This window comes from Pinus tabuliformis, chromosome J (genome assembly GCF_031772625.1).
Source record: "Pinus tabuliformis cultivar Carrire ecotype Pingquan chromosome J, CPIR1, whole genome shotgun sequence".
Classification (NCBI taxonomy): Eukaryota; Viridiplantae; Streptophyta; class Pinopsida; order Pinales; family Pinaceae; genus Pinus; species Pinus tabuliformis.
Window position 1 is genome coordinate 1462393997 of NC_142295.1, and position 14060 is coordinate 1462408056.

The 14060-nt window shown below is 38.9% G+C and overlaps 1 protein-coding gene across 1 annotated transcript; it reads right to left on the bottom strand.

Annotated features, from left to right (window-relative positions):
• Positions 1-4333: 4333 nt before the first annotated feature.
• Positions 4334-5551, bottom strand: LOC149232879 (uncharacterized). Its single transcript, XM_089382028.1, has one exon. The coding sequence runs from the start codon at positions 5549-5551 to the stop codon at positions 4334-4336; it is 1218 nt and encodes a 405-aa protein (XP_089238154.1).
• Positions 5552-14060: the final 8509 nt, after the last annotated feature.

Consider the following 14060-nt stretch of genomic DNA (forward strand, 5'->3'; position numbering starts at 1 on the left):
AAGGGTTACACCACAACAATTGGAAGAAAAAAGAGAAAAAGGGCTTTGTTACAATTGTGATATCAAATGCACTAATGGTCATAAGTGTGCTGAGAAGAAATTATTTTACATAGAATATGAAGAGGAGGAAGAAAAGGATCAAGAAACATCAAAAGAAGAAGATATATGCTAGCACCCCACCTTAGAGAAAGAAGAAATGAATCAGATGATATTTTGTAAAGCATTGGCAAGAATTACCACTCCTTAAACTCTCAAGATAGAAGGACATATCAAGAAGAAAAATGTGCAAGAAGTGAAAGATCACATCGAGAAAGAAGAAATGAATCCAACCATATCTTGTAATTCATTGGTCGAAATTACCACTCCTCAAACTATCAAGATAGAAGGACATATTAAGAAGAAAAATGTTCAAGAAGTGAAAGATCACATCGAGCATCAAGAAATGAATCCAACCATATCTTGTAAAGGATTGGAAGAAATTACCACTCCTCAAACTCTAGAGATAGAAGGACATATTAAGAAGAAAAAGGTTCAAGTAGTGAAAGATCACATCGAGCATCAACAACAAGTTCTCCAACTTTTAAAGGATAACGCCACTTCGGTGCAAAATCAAACAAAACAACAGGTAGATCAACATTGTAGTGAAAAATGTTTGATGTAGGTGATTGGGTATTTTTACTGCTACATCTCAAGCAAGCTATTTATGAGAAGGAAATGTTGGCAATACTACATGCACTTAAAAAATGGCGACCTTACCGAATGGGAAGACTCTTCAAGGATGAGGATGTGGAAGCATTGTTTTGTGCTATTTCTATTATCCAACCAGATTGGATAAATGAAGCAAGGGATGAATGGAAGAAGGATGAAGAAGAATGGCCACTTATTCCAAAGTTGCAAAAGATCCCAATTCAAACAATATTGCCGAAAATTAAAGATGAAGGAAAAATCATATTGGAACCTGGAGTAGTCACAGAAACAAGAACCCGACAGCTATGAAATCAATCAATTTCAGAGTATCTCATCAAGTGGAAGAACTTACCTGCTGAAGATTCCACATGGGAGGATAATAATTTTATACAGAATCATCAAGAACTACTCAAGCATTGAGGACAACGCTTTTTGAAGGAGAGGGGCATGTTAGGCCCCTATACTACTAGTGTAACCCCTTATTGTTATTAGTACAACCCACTTATTGTATTGATGTACCCATGTAGTGCCCATATTGACTATTGTGCCCCATAGAAGCCCACTATTGTTATTATTGCGCCCTTACATTATTATTGTTATGTCGGCTCTAATTATGTTATGACCCCTTAGACTCCTATATATAGAAAGGAGGTCTTTTCATTTGTATCATCCAAGAATTGTTCATTTATGTAATGTAAAGGAGGTTGCCCCCTCGAAGAGGCTGAATTCTAAGGTGTTGATCTATCTTTTCTATATTTTCTTGAGATGGTTTCATAACAATCATGTCCTGTAAAGGCATGACTATTTGAGAAAAGTCTAAAAGAATTGCTTTACAAAGTTAATTTTCCCAAGAAAAGATTGCATTCATTTCTTGCTACGAGGTAAAGAAATTTTAGAAATGGACTTTATTCTATCAGGATCAATGGTGATACCATATTTGTAAACAATAAACCCTAATAGATTACCGCCAATTAAAGCAAATAATGATTTCTTAGGGTTTCTAGATATACCATATTTTCTGCACCTTTCAAAGATCTAATTAAGGTAAAATAGATGGCTACCTCATTTTTTAGAGTAGATAGTAATGTGATCCAAGTAGATAACCATTTATTTGCTAATAATACCTCTAAAGTCCATGTCCATATCTCTCTAAATATCTTCTCCCGCGTTGATTTGACCAAAGGGCCTATTCTAATAAGCATATGTTCCCCATTTGATTCTAAATGTTGTCTTCAACATGCCTGCAGGGTGTACCAAAATCTGATTATATCTATAAATTCCATCTAAGAAGGAAATTAATTCTGAGCCTGCTACAGATTATAGAATTTTCTCCATGGGAGGCAGTGAAAATTTGTCTTTCTCAGATGCTTTGTTCATATTTCTAAAATCTCTACAAATATTGATATCACCATCCTTTTTCTAACTGGAACTAGGTTGGATACCCATTTGGAATGTCTAATCGGAAAAATAATTTTAGCATTGATTAATTTATTAGGTTCATATTTAATTTGGGACTCAAGGTTTAGATGGATTTTTCTGACTTTTTTTGGATAGGATTGACATTAGATAACATGGGTATTGTATGTTGAATTATTGAAGTATCATACATTTTCAAGTCATCATAGCTCCATGCAAAGACATCTTTATATCTTTTAAAAATGTGTATGAAGCTAAGTCTTTCATTTGGGGAGAGAACTAGTCCTAAATTATTGTGTTGAGTCTTCCCATATGTTCCTAAATTAACAAAAGCAAACTGTAAAGTAGAAATATGAACCTTACAATTAGTTGGGCGTTTAAATATATCTTTCAAATCATAAAGATCCTCCAACTTAACCACTGACTTGGGCAATGCATTTTCTATTTTATCATCTCCTGAGGATTTATTAAGCTGTCTATCATGCATGTCCTCATATATAATTTAGTCATCATAGGTTCCCTCATATGTGAGAAAACTAATAATATTAGCATCATCATTAAACACTCTCCATTTTGTAATGTTATCATGAATAGTGGGTTGAAAAAACAACTCAATTGGAAATTGGTCAAGACTAAAGTCTTCAGGAGGAATGAGATTGGATGCAACATTGGATAATAGATCAAACACTAGATTTATGTAGCTTGTGAATGGGGGAAGTATTAAATGCCAAGAAGTGTGATGTCAAGTCCTAAACTAAGGCTTGATAATGTTTCAGATGATTAGAGACATAGTGTATGTTATTACACACTTGTTTTATCACTATATTTGAGTATCCAAAGACTTTCAAGAATTCAACATCAATACTAATGGCTTTCTACATTCCTTGAATGAGTGCTTTGTATTCTGCTACATTTTTTGTGCATTCAAACTCTAATATTCAAGTAAGCATGGTTTTTTCATTATTTGAACTGACTAAAATACAACCATCCCCTGAACTGTCATTAGACTTTGATGCATCAAAATAAAGTGTCAAAAATAAATTATCTACAATATTATTTACTGAAGAATCTTCAATATTTATACATATGGATGAATATGTTTGTGAGAAATTTTCAATCTAGGAAGATATAGATTCAGAAGGATGGGGTGAGACATGAGCAAGAAAATTACCAAAGAAATATTATAAAGAATAATTTCCCGGAATATTGTTCACGAAGGTCACTTGTTCATTTTCCTCATTAAGATTGACCACTGTGTATTTCATATGTTTCTCTCTATCAACTCTAATATGATAAGGTTTTCCATTGTAAGGTAGCCAGAGATGAGACCAATCTATAGCAAAATAACCATTCAACATTTGAGACCAGTCTCTACTTAATATCAGGCTATAAAATTAGGGGGTGTTTGCAACCAGAATATCAATTATTTGGAAAACCTTAGGGTTAGATGACAGTGTAATCAAAGCCTCATTAATTTCTCCTAAAACCTTGACCTTAGTACTATCTAGTTGGATTATTTGAGTAGCATATTTTTGAGGCTTCACATTTAGTTTTAAGCATATTGAATAGGGCATGATATTTGATGAAGCTCTTGAATCAACTAGACAATTATGAACATTTTTATTAAAAATTTCAAAGGTTAAAAGGAAAGGAGGAGTATGTGAGTTTGACCTATCTCCAATGAGGATAGCATCTGTTGGGTCAATATTGTCTAAAGATGAAGTAAGAGACTTAGATTTAGCCTTACTCTTAGGAGCCTTATTCATAATAGTAGTTGAAGGTAATGTCGAAGAAAGTATTTTTTTTTCCGGAGAAAAAAAGCGAACTTTTTATATAAAATAGATAAAAAGTTACAAGCAGATGCATAGCATTCAGTTACTGTGAGGACTTCTCCCTCAACAGACCCAGAGAAAAATAAAGCTTCTCTGAAACTAACCATATTCGTAAAAAACTTTCAGTTCCCCTGTTCCTGAGACAGGTTTTTCCCCTTGGCGATCCAAACAGAGGCCTCAGTCTTTGTGTTTTCAAAACCAAGACTTAGATCGACAATACATGATTTCCGTGGGCCTCCTTGAAAGGAAAACAACCCACCAACAAAAAGACGCCCGAAACTCTTGGGCAGATCGCTCATACGGTCCAGCAAAAACTTGTCCATTACAAACAGGAAAAGAGATACATGCGGCTATATACAAAAAGAAAAATAAACATCGGCAGAAATATGGAGAACTTTTTAAACATAAGGAGGAAGATCCGACACATGGATCTGTTCATGGATTTTTTCAGTTAATTTCCAAATGCCCACAGCTTGCTGCAGACCATCTTTAGAAAGTTTATCCGCGGCTTCATTTCGGTCCCTGTAAATATGATCAATTGAAAATACATTAAAGGACTGTTTTAAGGTCAAGATCTCTTCTAGAAGCGGCCTCAACATATAATTAAGACATCTACTGTTACCATTTACCCACTTCACTACATTCAAAGAGTCCCCAAAGATCTGAATTGCGAAGATGTGCCTGTGGATAAGCCAACAGAGGAGAAGTTTTAGGGCTGATAGCTCAGCAAAATTATTTGATCCGGATCCAATGCCCACTGAAGCCATTAAAGAGTGTGATTCATTTAAGTGAATGATTATCCCTGCCCCAGCTGAGTTATTCTGTGAAGCCCCATCAAAGTAAGCCCACGGAATACCTGTTCTTATTTGTTCCTCCCTGCTCTGAGAATTTTTCCTTGTCTCCTCTGGATCAGGAATACTGGATAGGATGGCTGAGCTTTGAATGGCGATAGATTCTGCTGAGAGAGTTCTGTCATTAAAGATGCTTCTGTTCCTTGCTATCCAGACTCCCCAGCAGATGATGGGAGGGAGATTCCTCATATTCCCCTCTGAACGATGGCTCCACCACTGCTCCCAAGCAGCCAATATGGTTTCCCCTTCCCAACTTAGCTGTTTCTTCAGTAATTTTTGTACCTCCTCCCACACCTTTTTAATGAAGGGGCATCCCAAGAAGAGATGGAAGATGGTCTCCGAGTCATCTTTACATAGTGGACATCTTCCAGGCCCTTGTTTAAATCTTGCTTGGAGAACGTCCCAGGTTGGAATCTTCTTTTTCAGCACACACCAAAAAAACAGCCTGGCTTTTTTAGGACATTTTAATTTCCACAGAGATTTTGCCCACCATCCTGGATCTTCCCATCCTTTTTTCGACATTAAGAAACTGTAACCTGCTTTCGGGGAATAGGATCCTGAATCAGCATGGGCCCAGACCAACTGGTCAGGTCTATCTCTTAGTCTTACATTGGATCTTGATAGTTCCTGAATGAAAGTCTGCCACTCATTCCACCATAAAGGTCTAATCTCAAGGTCTTCTCCCGATTTCCAAGCTTGCCCCCATATAGAAGACTGCCCTATTTTTTCAATCTGATGTAAATGAACAATGCCTTTAGATTCCATATGTCTGATGAGCCCTAGGGACAAAGCAAGAGTTCATTGCATCCCACCCAGGGGTCCCTGCCTATCCTCACATTTTCACCGTTCCCTACCTGCCATGCCAGACCTTGCTCTATGACTTTAAATGCCTCAGTGGTAGCCTTCCATATCACTGAAACATTTCTTCCTTTCTTATTTTGGTTACGGATCCATTCTTCCAGAGGAACTGGATCTATATACTTTCGCTTCACTACTCTTGTCCACAAATTCTCAGAGTTTATGAGTCTCCAACCGGATTTGGCTGCCAGTGAAATACTGAAGTCATTGAGATTCTTTATACCCCAGCCACCCCAGTCTTTTGGCCTAGCTATCTTATCCCAGGCTACCCAAGGTAGAACAGATTCCTCCTTTGACCCGGACCAAAGAAACCTACTGCAAATCTTTTTTATCTTATGGAGGATCCCTTTTGGAATCCAGGTCAATGCTGCCCAAAAAACTGGCATGGCCTGCAGCACTGAATTTACCAAGGTCAATCTGCCTGCTCTAGATAACCACTTGAAACTCCAGTGAGCGATTTTTGCTTCAATTTTGGCCACCAGCCAATTCCAGTCTTGCTTTTTGTAAGAATTTGGCTTCAGCCAGAATCCCAGGTACTTGAAAGAAGTCTCCATATTGTAGACCTCAAAAGGCAGTATAGCTGTGATCTGGGTACATTCGTTTCTGCTGAAACCTTCCATTATTAGCTGAGACTTCCTGAGATTTATTTGCATTCCTGTGGCTTTCATGAACAGATCAAGGATATTCTTTAGTTCTTTCAATTCATTCAGGCTCCCATTTGTAAATAATAAAATATCATCTACAAAAAGGAGATGAGAAATGAACAGATTTACAGCTACTTCCAAACCTTTTATCAAACCTGTTCTTCTTGCTTCCAAAATCAATCTGCTAAGACCCTCTGCCACTAGGAGAAAAAGTAGTGGGGATAGAGGACATCCTTGTCTCAGTCCCCTTTGCCCTTTAAAGAATTGAGACGAAGCCCCATTAATTAAAACTGCAAAACTTACGTTGGTTACACATCCCATTACCCAATTTATAAAATCCAGCTTAAAGCCCAGATGGGTCAGCAACATCCTGAGGTAAGTCCAACTGATCCTATCATATGCTTTGGACAAATCTATCTTAATCACAGCCCCTTTCTTGATAGACTGTCTTATGCTGTGGATTGTCTCCTGAGCTACCCCTATGGCTTCATGAATTTGACGACCATCCAAAAAACCAAATTGCTCACTTGATATACTTCTTGAGAGGACCGGTTTCAGGCGCACAACAATAATTTTTGCTATAATTTTGTAAACACAGTTACAAAGGGAAATAGGCCTGAAGTCTTCAAAAGAGTCCGGGTCCTCCTTTTTTGGGATGAGAGCTATAAAAGTAGCATTGAACGGGGGGAAAATCTCACCCTTTCTTCTTGATTCTTCCACAACCTCAGTAAGTTCTTCTCCAATTGAATCAAAAAAATGGCTGAACAGTTCGATAGTCCACCCGTCTGGGCCTGGGCTTTTATCTTTTGCCATTGATTTTACAATATTTTCAACTTCCTCCTTTGTCACAACATCCACTAAACCTTCAGCTTCTTCCTCTTCAACAAAGCGGGGAAAGCATTGGGCTGTTCTGATTACCTCTGCTAAAGTGATCCCTTCTTGTTCTGTGAACAGATTCTGGAAGTGGTTCTTTCCCATTCTTGAAAGGTCCTCAAAAGAGGTAGCTTCTCTTCCATCCTGATCCTTTAGCTTCCAAATAGTGTTTGCATTTTTCCGGCCTTTAGCATAGTTATGGAAAAATTTTGTGTTCTCATCTCCGGCTTTCAACCAGATCGCCCTGCTTTTTAGCCTCCACTCCTCTTCTCTGTCTAATAAAATCTTGCTTCTTTGTTTTTCTAGCATCAGGATCTTGTCTTTTGACTCCTGATTTACATACCCTTCTGCCTCAGGTTCCTCCATAGCTCGAATTTCAGCATCGATTTTGGAAAGCGCCTCATTCTGAGTAATCTTCCTAGCTTTTGCCCATTCTATGGTAGCTTTTTTAAGTCTCTTTAAATTTTCCATGAACAGGACCCCTTTGTTCTCCGACGAAGAGCTGCCCGGATGTCTCCAAGTATCCCTGAAAAGGATATTGTAAGATTCCTCCTGCAACCAGGAGGCATTAAATTTGAAAGGAGCAGCTGGTTTAAGGGGGGGTTTTTGGAACTCCATTAGGATGGGAAAATGGTCTGAGTTCCCCCCTTCACCAACCCATTGCCTAAACATGGGGATGCTGACTGTCAAATCTTCACTTATGAGAAAACGATCCAACCGCTTTGCCACTCTTCCCTCCCCTGCTCTTCTGTTCCTCCAAGTAGGCTTTACTTTGATTAGATTTACATCTATCAGGTTATGGGAGAGGAGAGCGTTTGCAAAGAAATCCGAAAGCAGGTCTTCCCTGGCTGAGGGACCCCAGGCTTCCGCATTACCTATAGAAAAATTTAGGTCTCCTCCTAAAATCAAACTTCTGTCTTTCAAAAGAGATTTGGATAGAGGATTGTTCCAGAAAGACTCTCTCCCCTGACATGGTCCATAGATGTTTAGAATAAGAAAAGGGAATCCAATATCAGGCGAAAAGACCTCCATACCAAGGACATGAGCCATTCCCCAAAGGCTATTTATCTGCAACCTACCTTCTCGAACACCAATAGCCAAACCCCCCGAATGCCCCTCTGCATCTATGGCATGGAAAACCCATCCTGGGAAAGAGATCCTAAGTACAGATTCCACCTCTGAACTCCTGCCAAGGGTCTCTTGAAGAAAAAGAATATCCGGATTGTAACGAGTAACTAACTCTTTTAAAGCCAGTTTTTTGGGTTTACTGGCTAAACCCCTACAATTCCAGGATAAGATAATCATTTTACAACCTGATCGGGGGGATTTGCTGCTCTAAGCGCCCCAGGGATGGACATTTGTTTTCCATCAGCAACATCAAACTTCGCTTTAACCTGTGCTTTTGACAGGTTTGATTTCCTACCCCTACCCTTCCTTTTGGAAACCTGAGATGAAGAAGGGCCTAACCCACCAATCGGGTCAGGGGATTCTAACAATTTGCCCTGTCTTTTGTCAAGAGATCTCAAGTTATAATGGCATGACGGTGTGGAATGGGCAGGGTTCAGGCTATTTTGAGGAACATCTTCGCAATTCAGGTCGATGGAGGGAATTGCATCAATAAGATTTTCTATAGTTAACTGATCATCGATACTACAGTTTTTAACAGGAATTCCATCTTTTAAAAGATTATCATTAAGATCTGAGAAAGGAGAGGAATTGCAAAAGTCTCGGTGCATACCGTTTGGTTCTTCCATCACGATATCAGTTCCTTCAGCTGTATTCTCCACAGATTTTTCCTCCGGGGGACCTTGGGCCTCTATGTCTTCGGGAGCAGGTTTTGTGGCCTGACTGTCAATAGTTTCCTTTTCGAGATGGATCTCCTCCATAGCGGAATCCTTAAGAGGTTCCTCAGTCACGAAATCCTTCTCCTTCCTCAATTTCTTCTCCCTCTGCTCACCCTTTTTCTGCGATCTCCTTCTGCGATTTCCAAGTGGGCAGTCCCTTGCCAAATGCCCATATTCATGGCATCTGTGACACCTAAAGGGAAGGTGCTCATAATCCAATGGCTGTTCAAACACATAATCTCTATACTGAAGATTTATAGATTCTGCTAACCCCTCCTTAGGGTTTAACCGAACAAGAATCCTGGCCATAGCTCTTTCGTGGGTGTGAAGAAACGACATGTCGGCTTCAAGGTATGTGCCCAGCAAATTCCCTATGGATTTGAAAACAGATTCCACCCACAGAAAAGGAGGAAGGCCAGGTGCTCTGACCCAAACTGGAAACTCGTCTACCTTCTCCCTCTTTGCATCAAATAATGGCGACCACCTCTTAAACAAGACCGGGCGATTTCCAAAGGCCCAGTTTCTCCCTGCAACCCATTCGGCATCTTCCTTCTTTTCAAAACTGACCATGAACCAGCCCTTCACAAGAACTGCAACTCTAAACGAATTAGCTAGGGTTTCTTTCCATTGGATCTCCGCCCACTGGTTCAAAGATTTGCCAGATAAAGCCTTCCCTCTAACTCTACCCACTAAAGTGCATTCCGCCACTACCAATGCATCCTCAACCTGGACGTCCATGCCAAGAACCAGATTGCCTTCAAACTTCTTCTTCTTTAAGGGTTTTTCCTTCTTTCGTTTACCCCCCGCCTTATCCTGACCGGGATCTTCCTCCCCTCCTAAAGAAATTGGGACTGCATTGTCCTGAGACTCCTGATGTCCAAACTGCTTTACTGCAAGGGATTGAAAGGCTATGTCATCATGAGAACCCTGGAGACCGCCTTCCAAACCCTCCTTATCAGCAGTGCCGAGCCCCGAAATCACTGCTTCCCTTCCATTGCTTAGGGTTTCCCCCACCTTCCCAACCTTCAAAGCCTCGCTTGTCTCATTGATAAACCCTTCTTTGCTCTGACTGGGTTTAGGTGGCTCTTTTAAAGGTGAGCACCTAATAACAGATGGCTGACTGCTCCCTTCCATTACAACTCTTCCAGACTTTAATTCCCCTCCAACCGACCTCCAAACTCCCTGATTTGTTTGGAAATTGATAATATCCTCGAGCCCCCCTGACAGTCGGACTGCACCTGAGAGAGGTCTATTTTTACTTCCATGAGAGCCGACTGGAACCTGATGTGAGTCTTTCTCCAGGAAAACCGGTGCTAGGATATCCTTCCCTCCTTTGAAACGCAGCCCAGCCAAGCCCAGATCTTCCCCTAACAGGGCTTTTGACCCTTTGATGCTCCATGCGCCTTCCACAGATAGATCATCGGGTGCATGGCTGCCATCTGACCCGAAAAACTTGACTAAATTCTGGGCAGTTACCTCTTTTCCCCACACCGACAGTATATCCTCAGGAGCCGGGTCTAGGTCAACAGACTCATTAGGTTTCACCATGGTAAAATAAACAGTAAAAAATCGATACCTGACACCGCTAGCGGCCCGTTACCTGTTGCTGTCGAGACCGCTTGGGAACGTCGACCGCCGGCTCACCAGAACAGAACAAATAGCGAGAAAACAAAAAACCACTCCAGTTTGGCGATGAGCTAATCCGTTCCGAGGTTAAACACTGTATTAACCCTAAACGGCCCTTCAGAAAACTTCCTAATGCGTCCTACGCCTCGAGGTATCCACTAGTTGTCGCTTCCTGTACCATTACAGAACCTGCCAAAACCCTACCAAAAGCCTGGACTACAGCAACCTAGGCCATCGGCCTAGGTGGCCTAGGGTCGAATCCTGCTACCTCCGTAAACCTTCATCCCATTTTTCTCTCCCTCCATTGGTTAATCCATGTTATGCATAGTAAAAAATTGAAAAAATTTGATAAAGTTGTTTGCAATTTGAGTGTAAAAGAATGTAAAAGATTTATGATGTCGAAGAAAGTATTACATTAAAAACATTTAATAATAATTTCTATTATTGTTTTAACTTGTTGACTTCATAGAGTGAAATATTAGCTTTGGTTTTCTTCATATGTTTGACAAAGTTATGATCAATATTATCAGATAATAACAAAGTTTTAGATGAAGGTGAAGGTGAGGAAGAAGCTTTAGGTGTAGAATATGAAGAACCAATAGATTGAACATGGGTTTTCTTAGGCATATCTTTATCAGTTGAAGAATCACCTGAATCTTTTTGGACTTTTGAGGATACATCTATAAGACCTTTTCTTCTAGTTTTAATAAGCATATCTTCTTATGTTAGTCAAGGTTTTCATTGATGTCAGTATGGCATTGTTTGTGATGGAATATTCTTTTGATGTGTGATGTTTCCCTAGATTCCTATTAATCATAATTCTCTAGTGATGCAAGCCCTAATATGATATCCTTTCTCTTGATGAAGAAGCCCTAAACTCTATCCTAGACATTTAACAAGATGATGACATGAATGATGACACACTTGATGATATGAATGATGGTCGGAGAGCACTCTTGAAGTTCTAATAAAATTACCCTAACCCACATTCTAGTCCCATTAACCTTATACATGAAAAATACAAATAGCCCCAAGGACTGTACTAAAATTCCAAATAGTCATAAATAAAATTACTTTTTTGACCTCTTAAAGACATCATTTTACAATGATTCCTTGACTATTCTGTAGATTAAGTCTTCCTCTTTCCAACGAGCTATTATTTTTCTTCCAACTCATTCTAGATTGGGAGAAATTGAATTTTTAAGTTCAGAAAATTATCTTTTGGTGAGCCGACTTGTGTGGGCTCATACCCCTTCACCCAAAAGACGTGTCTATTCATAATAAGTCAAAACCTATATAAATATGATGCCCAACACTTGATTTTCATCATCAATTTGGTGCAAATTTCAGAGAACATTTTCGATGAAGATAAGAACTCAAAGCATAATGTAGTAAGTTCACAAGGAGGGAAAAGAGGACAAAGAATTATTTTTTGGGCACAATTATTGTGTTAAGCTTTATTATTCAAAGTCAAGGATGGTCACCGAGGAGTAGAAGATAGCATTTTTTGGATTTTCAAAGATAAAAATATCTATGAGACTCAGATTTGTTGGACAGGTCAAGTAAAATATAGAACTATTGGATAGTCACCTTGGAAGGCTCGGTTGGGAAAACATTATCTTGTTTAGCCTCATTAATCTTAGTCTATACTCACGTGGAAGCTCAGACAAGTGTAAGATTCAGACTTGTGGCACTCTTCCAAACACACCACAGCTCAGACAAACCTGTGATTAAAAAGCTCGAATCTTGGCAAACATCATGTGGTTGTAGTCTAGATCGCATCGACAAACTTATGTATACCTGGAGGCTAAAAACTAACAGCTTGGTGGAGAAGTTACAAACCTTGGACAAGTTTTGTCATAGCTTGAACTTGATAGTTGAAAGGGTAGGAATTGTAATCTACTGAAGCTCAGACAAGTGTCTATTTGAGGACAGTCTCGTGGAACACTGCAACTCGGACCTATGGAAGCAAAAGAGCTTGCAACTGTGAATAAACTTCATCTTTGTGGTACAACAAAACTTCGACATCAAGCTAGTCCGTGGATCTATGGCATACAAATTTTGTTATCACTCATATTTTCCTTAGAAGTTATTGGAAAGAAGGAAAGGATCCAAGGGAACCAAAAACCAATCTTTTAGACTCGGGTTCTAGCCAACCTAAGTCTAGAGAGGGCTCTCTCTTTATGATTTAGCTTTGGTTGCTAGGATATTAGGCTAGTTATAAAAGTTTAAGGGTGTTTTAATTTTGATTGGGTGGTGGAATTCTAGGAACAGATGGGTAGAGCAAGCTTTCAGTCCATTGAGCTATGGAGTCAAACAAAGAGTAGCTTAACCGAATCAGATCAATTGCTAAAGGAATAATTCACAGGGAAAGCTAGTACAACAGAAAGCAAATCTGTGGGTTGAAATGGATGAGGTAAACCTAGTCAAGGTAGCAGGGCAATGAAGAATCTTTAAACCGGGATCAGGATGAGGAATAGAGGGAGGTCAATGGTAAAGGGAAATTAAGAATCCTTCACTTTCAACCTAAGGGAAAAGCTACGGAAGTAGGGGAGAAACTAAGATTTCCCAAACCAAGGAATTCAGTAGAAAATAGTGAGGATGTAAACATGTCAAAACAGAGAGGTTAAAGTTAATTCTGAAATATTTTTCTTTGTTTACTATTCAGATTTTATAAAGAAAACATGTGAATATTTATAACATTATGAGAAAACAATAATAACATGAAGAGATAATACTTATTTGGTTTCCATCGTGCACAAGAATCCTATGAAATGTCTTTAACTTTATTTCATGATCCAGCAGCCAATCTAGACTTGATTACAACAGCTCACTAGCTTGATATGAAATGTATACCAGAAATGTCTTCGAATCCACCTTAATGACTTCAATTTCTGAAGTATTTATACAAAAATTACACAAAAATATCTCATAACCATATGAGATTTATTATAGGAAATACAAAATATCTTTTACATAAAGATAGAGACAGATGGAAAATAGATTGTTGTTGTCCCTTTATTTATGAACAAGCTGGATGTTGGAACTCAGATTTTCCTCTTGCAGTTTCTTTTGTAATTATGTGCTGGATATTCTTATTACTTTCATCTGATGGCACTCTTTACTTGTGTTACCAGACCTTACCGTAGTAAATATTTTATACTTTATAGATTTACTATAGTAACTTATAGTATCTCTGTCATATTAGTTCGCCATTCATCATTTGGTATTTTCATTCTAATCAATTTCCTGTACACTTCATCAGCTTTAGTATACTTTGTAAAATTGGGTTGGACCGTGAATAGGTGTTTCACTTCATGTTCAATATAAAAAATATTTTCTAAACCATCATAAAGCACCTTTCCTATAGGTAGTGCTTTTGCTGTAGAAGAGCTAGCTTGACTTTTGGCTTGTTTGTGCAGTTTCTCA

Bases quoted from the DNA above. Each gene is read 5' to 3' on its own strand.
- LOC149232879 (XM_089382028.1), bottom strand. From the start codon at position 5,551: ATGGAATCTAAAGGCATTGTTCATTTACATCAGATTGAAAAAATAGGG.